At 42.4% G+C, this 8903-nt stretch overlaps 1 protein-coding gene across 1 annotated transcript in view; it reads left to right on the top strand.

Annotated features, from left to right (window-relative positions):
- The first annotated feature begins 2145 nt into the window (after positions 1 to 2145).
- Positions 2146 to 8903, top strand: part of UROC1 (urocanate hydratase 1) — a 44132-nt gene continuing 37374 nt past the window's right edge. Inside the window, exon 1 of the mRNA XM_009889888.1 lies at positions 2146 to 2271. Within this exon, the coding sequence (XP_009888190.1) occupies positions 2146 to 2271 (126 nt within the window). The remainder of the gene's footprint in view (positions 2272 to 8903) is intronic.

The raw sequence follows: 8903 nt of genomic DNA, 5'->3' as shown, positions 1-8903 counted from the left end.
GGGGGGGGTGTGCGGGGCGGGGGCAGCCCGGCCGGTGCCTGCTGTCCCTGCAGCACCCTCTGCCAGCCCGCCCGGCACATGACACCGGCCCTGCAGCGGGGCACTGCCCGGGGACACCCCGCAAGGCCTGGGGAGAGTGGGGTGGCTTTGGGGTTCGGTTTAGGTATGGCTCACGCGGTGTACGAACGGCCACGGGCACCGGGGTTCTTTCCGTAATCACAGACGTGAGCTGGGACAAGCCAGGCAGCGAGGGGGCTTGTGGCTTCCTGGAGGAGCTGGGGTGTCTGCTCTGCCACCGCTGGCACACCTGCCTGCCCCAGCCGACACTGGGAATGACCCTGAGGTCGGATTTGCTCAGGTAACTCCGACACAAAGCTCCCAGCGATATGGAGAGGTTCCAGCACATAGCAATCGGGGGTGAAAGTGCTCAGCCCTAGAAATAATTTTAATTTAGTGAATAAGTTCCCCCACTCCCAGCTTTATTCTCTCTCTCTTCAGCTTTCACAGCAGTGTAACGCTATTCACTTCTGCCTGATGTCACAGAGGGAAGCAGGTCCGATGGGAGCCCAAATGTAGACGAGGTTATTCTTGTGCCCATGTGTGTGCAGGATCAGACCTTAGAGGGATTTGGAGAATGTGGGTCATACAAAGAAGAATAAGGACAGATTTATTTCCCCTTTGGGGTGTTTATGTAAGGCAGGGTTATTTAGATAGGTTTTGGGGTAGAATTTTCTGACTTTACCCTTATCTTCCTTTTTTGTATGTTTTTAATAAGAAAACCCAATAGAAAATTTTAGAATATGAAGGAGGCTTTTTCCTACCCTTTTTATCCTTGTCTTTTGTTGGAAAACAGCTAAAATACTGTATAATTATGAAACAAAATTCTCCTGCTATAAATGACAGTTAGTATCCTTCAGAGGGTTTGAGTATGCTGTGTGCTCAGCTCCCCTGGGATGTTCTGAGTTCTTTCAACTCAAGCGTCTTCAGTGGGAGCTGGGGATGTGCAATATGTCCTAGAGCTAAAGCCAATGTGACATTAATGAGATGCTGTCATTTAATAATTGTGCTTTGTTGTCATCGCTTGTTGATTGCTGCCTTTGTGGGAAAATACAGTATTTTTTTATCCGTAGGTTTTAGGCTCGTTCCTAACTGAAATGTTTCTCCCAGTTAATTTCACCAGGCTTAAACTGTGGCACTTGAGAATTTTTCCTGGCCACGAGTTGTAGTTCCGTGGATGTAATAAAGGTCAAGAAGCTCCTGCATAATTTAAACAACAGCTGAAAATGGAGAGCAAAGTTCATGTTGCACTGTAAGTGGAAAATCAAAATTAAGTATATTCATTTACTTGTGATATCTGAATAGCAGTACCATAAGACTTTCTAGTTGTTGACTGTAGGGTATAAAAGTGACCGAGAACTGAAAGCCTTAATTCTTCCTCCCAATAATTGCCTGTCTTGAGAAAACCATTACCAGTGCTAATGAGTACATTTCCAGTTAAATACTACTAAAATCCATTCATGCCTGCGAGCTTAAGAGGAGCTAACACCTAAGGGGGAAATTTTGCTGTTATCATTGACAACCCCTGTTGTCTAGAAGACGAATTGATGAGATCTGAGGAACAGCCCATACGTAGAGGTGTCAAAGAAAAAATGCCCATCTGAGCTGAACAGTATGTATGAACAGTGACGTGAATAATAATGATTAACTTTAGTTACTTCCTAAACTATAGAAATGCAGATACACAATCCTTGAGGTCTCAGGCAAGGTTCATGCCCCAGACCGTGTCTCTCACGAGGACATTGGGGGAATCAGATGATTTGGAAAGTGACTGAGTTTGCTCTAGTGGCTTAGCACAGCACCAGCTGACAAAGCACCCAGAGAATAAACAGCAAAACTGTGAATCATTCATTTTGGGGGAGGAGGGAAGAGCCAATGGCACGGCACAGAGCGGGGAGGTGTGTCACCTGTGCCGCCTGCCCTCTCTGCTTGACAGGCCTGTTTGCAAAAGCTGTCCTCTTCGAGATCACCCCAGAGTGGTGGTACACCTCAGTCGCTTAGCATCTTGCTTGCCAGCACCCTTCGTTCCTCGTTTCTTGTACCTCTCCAGTTTGCCTTGCCTTTCCTCCTCGTATTTCCTCAGCAGCTATGACCAGCCTGAAGGAAATCTGTCGTGGCCTTCCTCTATACCCTTTGCCTGAAAACAGAGGTCGGAGGAAAGGAATACCCCATGCACCTGTGAGAACCCCTAATCTCACTGCTCAGGAGAAAAAGGTAACATGGGGTTTCACAGGGCCTCACTTCTCTTCCTTTCAGATAAATGCAGGTCGGAGCAGCAGACCTGACTGCCTCAAATGCTTTTCTGAGTGTGCACCTCACTTTGTGGCAAATATATTTCTTTGGTGTTATAATTTCAGTGGGTAATGGAACAAAGTACTGAAAACTCTTCTGCTTGCTTTCTTTCTTCCTCCCCCAGAGATAAGCAGGTTGATAGGAGGGACATTTGCTGCACAACAGCTAATGTGACTTTAAACGGCTAAATAAGAGGCATGAGACTTCAATGCTGTCAATCCAGCATTGTTCCTTGGAAATGAAATTATGAATGCTGTTGCAAAAACACTGCATATGTATGGGAGTGAAAGTTAACCTCTCAAATACAATAGACATCAAACGTGATGTATCAACATCATGGTACAAGCTTCACATCTGTATATTTGCATAAAAGATCCAAAGATAATTTATTTTAACCAGTAGTCCAAAGCATCCTGGAATTTAGGCGAGTTTGTAGGGAGTTGAGTTAATCATTTGTCTTTAGTTGTGTAATGCTTGTCCTGTCTCTTTTTGTTTGAATAGTCTACATACACACTAAAGTAATCATTGCATTATTTCATGTTGGAGATTTTAAAAAAATCATCAGCAGAAAATAATCGTCAATGGGTGGACATCCTTAGGAACTTGTGTGGGAGAGGATCAGGTGGGTTCTTTAGTTTGAAAGTCTGTGCTTCATCACATGGAGCATCACTTATAATGTGACATTCTGGTCAGAACACGGAAGTTCCTTCCCCACTAACAAGTTGCACACAACTTCCTTGCCTTCGTGGGAGTTCCCCACTGGCATCAACAACCAAATTCTTTCAAAGTCCACTTCTACAAGCAGAGGAGAGCCTAGTCAAAGGGTAGAAAGAGGAACAGCTGTGAGATATCCAAAGAGGTTATACTTCAATGTCAGGAGCATTCATGGTTGAGGCATCCTGTGTGTTCCTGGGAAAGCTCAGACAAATGGAAGTGTGGCTACTAAGCGTGCAGAAGGGGGCTGTGGTGCGCGGTGATGGCTATGAAGATAAAGGAGCAGGGAGTGAGTTTCACTGCATGTCAGAACGTTGCCAATCATCATCTCCATTTCATCCCTTGCCTTTGCTAAATCACTTTTCCCCATGAGAAGTCTGCTATGGCATGAAGGAGTCCATGTTGCAGGAGAGAAGATAGTATCTCTCAAAAGAATGCCAAACCTTACTCTCTACCTGGGAAGAGAAAGGTAATGACAAAGTCCTCACTCCCTATATAGAAAATGGAATAGTTTCCTGCTTCTTTTAAGTGCTGCAGGGAGACGGCAGTAGATTGATTTTCTGGTCCCATCTACTGTCTAACATCCTACCCTCATCTCTCCTTCTTATCGACCGACCGTGTGTGATAGGATGTCATACTAGTTGGGTTTTTTATTAGACTGTTAAGGATTTAAAAGCTTCATTTCTGATTTATTTTACTCTTAATCTTCCTCCTTAGGCTCTTAACAGAGTTAGAGGCTCAGCTGGTATTTATTTTATATCTGAGAGGTCAAATACCTTTTTTTTTAGGAGGTGTTCCATGCTTAGAGAAACATGTGGACAGCCAACTATAGAAAAGTTTGTCTGTCTCTGTCTACAAGGTGGTTTTTAAGTCTTGAGACAAGCTTCCACATTTTGTTGGCAGCGTGCGATGCTGAGCATATTGTGGGGCTTGTCTTTATGTATGACACTGTGTTCATTTTCTAATTGAAGTACTGAGGGGAAGCTCTGGCAGTAGTGAAGCTAATAATGCTTTGCTAATTTCCTCAGGATTTGTCCCTCTCTTCATATGCCTTCATTCCAGTTTTAGCCCTTTCTACAATAATAAACCTTAGCACTGCCAATGTTTTATTTTCTTGGTCCTCCTTTTGTGGTTGTAGTAGAAATCCTGTAAGTGAGATTTATAAAGTTCTGTGTGTTTTAGGGCTTGCGGAAGAGGTATATAATTCTTCATATCATACCAACTTTAATCTTCTTGGATAAATCAAGTCATTTCTCAGAACTGATTCTGTTTATATGTTTCCTGAGTTCTCTTCCTTTGGCATTCTTTGCCTGAGGCCTGAAACAGCCACATCCTCTCTCTTTCCCTCCACAGCTCAGGAAACCCTAGCTTTCTGTTTCTCAGCATCTGTATCTTAATATAAATATGCTACAAAGAAGCTACCCCTAAAATCTTATGCGTGGTGTGTCCTTTGCAGAACAAGGACGTTGCATGCTCAATACTTATTGACGTTCCAGTAAAGCTGGTGTAACTTGGGAAGAATGTGCACTTCTCAGTGTTGCTCAGAATCAGAAAAATAGGGTATGTCTTCATCCACACAGCAGTTCCCTTACTTATCTTAGAGCCAAATCATGTTACAGTCTTCCTGCTACCCCAGCATGATCATCTGCTATCTGATTGCAGTATCATTTGTGTTTCTGTCACAGGGCCCTGAGGTCAGTAATGGACCTTGATGACCTTGACGAGCCTCAACTGAGATCTCCACCCACGCCCTCTGCCCATAGGTCTAGGGGCTTCATTTAAGCTCAGGCTTGGGAATCCTATCTCAATTATGTTGGAGGTGTGTCTGTCTCTAGTTCTATTGTGGGTTGTTGCTGTGCCCAGCCATGGACTGCATTGGTCTGGACTGCAACCTGTGGGCTGACTTGCCGCTATGAACCTTCCTGGTGATTTTGGAGCCTTATCTTTCTGTGATAACCATCACCAGACCTGATCTTGACTTGCACTCCTAGCTTGGCCCCAGACCTGCGTATTGCCATGATCTTGCCTGATGACCTGGACTCCTGGTGGAACCTGGCTGCCATCCCTGGCTGCCCTGCTCACCTCCCTTGAGTACTTTGAGACTGGTCCCTAGCTGGTAAGGTGTCTGTCCTGCTGGCTGTGTTACTCTGGCTACATATGCCTTAGGGAGCAGCTGGGTCTTGCTGTTTTGTGACATCTTAGTACAAAGAGCTGAAAACCAGAGCCTGTGAAGTTGCATAGCACCTGAAGTTCTTGTTGAACTTGCTGGAGAAGCAGCAGGATGTTTGACATTAATGGTGGCTTTATGCATCCAGAAATGAGGCCACTTTTAAAAGTTTATATGTTGATTGGGAAGGCCAACCTGTTGGCTCCTGTTCTGAAATGTCTGGATGATGAAGAACTTGGTTAAGCTTTCACAGCTTTTATAACATTTATAGCAATGGGCAGTCAGAAATCACCGTGTTTCCTTCCCAATTGAGCTGATCCAAACTGGGACCTATCAGGAAGACTAATACGTGAAACAACCATCTTGCTTTTACAGTTGCTGTTTAGAGAATAGTGCCCGAAGATTCTGGGTGTGGATGTCTTCAGGCAGAAGAGGACAAGTGGGAGGCAAGCAACGTCTCCACTGGGAAAGGGAAGAACTAAGAACGAAACTGTTGTAGAGTTCATCTAATCACTTCCTCACCTCATGCTTTCCTTTCCCTCAGTAAACAGGGAGACTATAAATCTTGGTGTTTGAGTATCTCAAGATCCTTAAATTGGCAGTCCTGATGATGTTGTTAGAAAAGGGAAATGAATGCCATTTCTTCTGAAGAGGCACTGGTTCTTCAGCAAACATCGATTAACAAAGAGGCCAGTGCTCTTGCTTTCTCAAGAGAATCTCACAATAGATATTTACAGCTGTTCAATAGGAGCAGGATTTCATGGGTTCTTTTGACTACATATTTCTTGACATTGAGAGGTGTGAATCTTGACTAAATGGCAGCAGGATCATGTTTTGCTGTATAAATGCCAGTGAATCCAAAAAAAGATACCCTACCAGCGGCTAGAGCTTAATGACAAGAATCAAATGTTAGATCCAGCTGGCAGATCTAAGAGGAGGACTTTGCATCTGATGCTTGCATTGCACTGAGCTGATCTGAATCAGTAACGCAGCAAATTCAGGGTGGGTTTTTTCAAACAATTTATCAGGCTCAGGAGTGTAAGTGCAATTGATTTATTTATTTATTAAGACACCAATGACCTCTGGACCTAGTTTTCCAGAGGTGCTGAGCACGTACAGCTTAAGCTTCTGTCAACAGAAGTTATGAACAGGAAGAACACCTAAATATCAAATGCACAATGTCTAATAATCGTAGTGCAATGTGTCAGATATAGCTGAAATCAATCCTACTTAAAAGTCAGAACAATGTTTTATATGGTGCTTTAACAAAATGTAATGAATAATGGCCTTGTATTGCCTTTCCAAAACAGCATGATGAACAGCCTATTTGAATTTGCCCCATGAGTGCCTTTCTCAGGTTATTCAGTTTATGACTCAATAATGAATATGCAAAATTCTGCTTGGTGCATGTGGCAATTGCCCTTTCATCAAGCAGTCAGGCTCCATCTAAGCAATTTTAAGCACCCTAGCTCTCTTATTGGGAGACTGTTCCAGAATCTCTTTTATTTAAATTCTTCTAATTTCAAGACTACTTTTTTTTTATGGCTAATTCACAGCTATTTATTCCTCTTCCAGCATTTTCCTGAAGCTCCTTCCTGCTTTGACGTTTATGCTGCGGTGAGACAGCAATCGAATGTCACCTTTGTTCAGTTAAGCTAAACAAGCCCCAGTCTTAGTCCCCTTTCATAAGATCAGCTCTCTATTGTCTGTGCAACCAAGGCGCCCTTCCCACCCTTCATATAACATGCAAGTTCATGTTTCATTAATGTTTGCATCATCAAAATTCAGGCTTCTGCTAATGTATAACATTAATAGGATAGAGGCTCAGTCTAAGTGAATTTATTTGAAAATCCAACCGGATTTTGCTTGCTTGTATTTTTAGGGTGAAGAAAATATTTGCTCATCAGTTTCATTAGAATTCACATAATATATTGATCAAAGACTGGGTGATCCTTGCCAGACTGGAAGCAAAATGCTTATCCTGATAGTTCTCTGTAGTTCTCATAGACAGACAAATTGCCAAATGTGGCAATGTTTTCTTCTTGATTTTTTTGTTGTTGCAAGTGGTGCAGGTGATTTTATTCTTACTTCAGAAATTTTTTAGATCTAAAACCTACTGTGATGGCTGCTTGATGTGGAGGTTGACCTTAAAAATCCCCATATATTTTGACATGGTCTGGATATGGCTGGGATTTTTGTGTTTGTTAATAACATGCCCTTGAAAAATGACTGCTTATCTGACTGGAGAAGAATAAGGTGGTATTTGGAGATGGAAGTTGCATTTGCTCATCTGATAAATAGGTTTTCCCCCTTGTCATTCTCTGTGTAGAGTGGCAAATCTAATTTGTAGGGTTTTACTGGTCTGATTCTCAGCTGGTGTAAATCAGTATAGCTTCACTGCTCTGAAAGGGTCTGAGCCATATGCCTGTTCAGTAGCAGGTATGCCAAGACAAACCTCTCTTTAGTATGGGGCATTTTTAGTTTTATTGTTCTTTCTAAGTTCTATGAGACCAGCGTGCTCAAATGAAGTGGCTGGAGAGCTCTAGCCAGAAGATCCAGACCACAGTCATGTCAAATGAGGAGGTTTATTACTGAACTAAGGGCTTTAAAGAGCTTTTCAGGACTCCTTACCAGGATGGATGGTGATGATACCTAGGCTGGATGGTTCTAGGTGCCTTTGTTGGAGATACCTATTTCCTGTACTACAGCATACCCCTTCACCTCCTCCAGAAAATACTGGCTTCCATAACTCTTTGAACTGCCAATGGCAGGTGTCACAAACATGAGGTATCCTTGCTATACTCAGCCCTTTCCTAAACTGGGCTTCCCTGGTTGTTTTATAGACTGTTACCAGATTTGGAAGCAAACTTGATCCTTTACTATCCTTTCCACAGCTGTTAAAAATCAACCTAAAGATGATGTGAAATTCTATCTGATTTGTGAGTCTCTTCAATGAAAAGTCATTTGGATAGTGTTGTCATTTGTCGGGGAACTTATAAGATCTTTTAGCATCTTTGCATGAAAATGGCTTTTTAAAGATTACAAAAATCTTTATTATTATTGTTTTAATCAAATGGAACATGGAATACAGAGACATGACTTAACAGACTGTTACTAAAGGCAGTGATTTATTTATGTTTTTTTTTGTCCAAAAGGACATACTGTACTTTGCAAACTATAGGTAATGTCTTTGAAGGCAATAGGAAGTATAAGCAACATAGTATCATCTGCAGAATTTACTTCAGTGCCTAGTAATCACTTTAGCTAATTTGGAAGTGATACATGTAGCATCAATAAAACAATGTAAACCACCACCCTTTGCAATACATTAGGGTGCTAAATGTAGTGAATCTTTAAAAAAAAAAACTTAGCCCAAGAACATCTTCATCTGGGAGTATGTTCCATCACACAGGGCTGAGATCCCTTTTTTGAATGGAAAGTACAGTAGGGTCTTCAGTGTCTCTAGGAGTTCAGGGTCTCAGTCTAAGGATTTCTGAACAATTTTTTCCTTGGTAGTTCAGTGCCCCCTAGCATTGTGAGAGAGAATTCATCCATGTCTGATATCGATAGGATTGACCACTACTTAACAAATCTCCAAGGTCTCTCCACGCAGATTCCAGGAGTGGGAAGAGGAAGGTTACGTGTTACAGCAATTGAATCTACAAGGAAAGAT

Source organism: Charadrius vociferus, unplaced genomic scaffold, assembly GCF_000708025.1.
Source record: "Charadrius vociferus isolate BGI_N301 unplaced genomic scaffold, ASM70802v2 scaffold257, whole genome shotgun sequence".
In the NCBI taxonomy this organism is placed as follows: domain Eukaryota; kingdom Metazoa; phylum Chordata; class Aves; order Charadriiformes; family Charadriidae; genus Charadrius; species Charadrius vociferus.
Note: the sequence above shows the minus strand (reverse complement) of the source record. Positions and strands in the feature narration are given on the sequence as shown.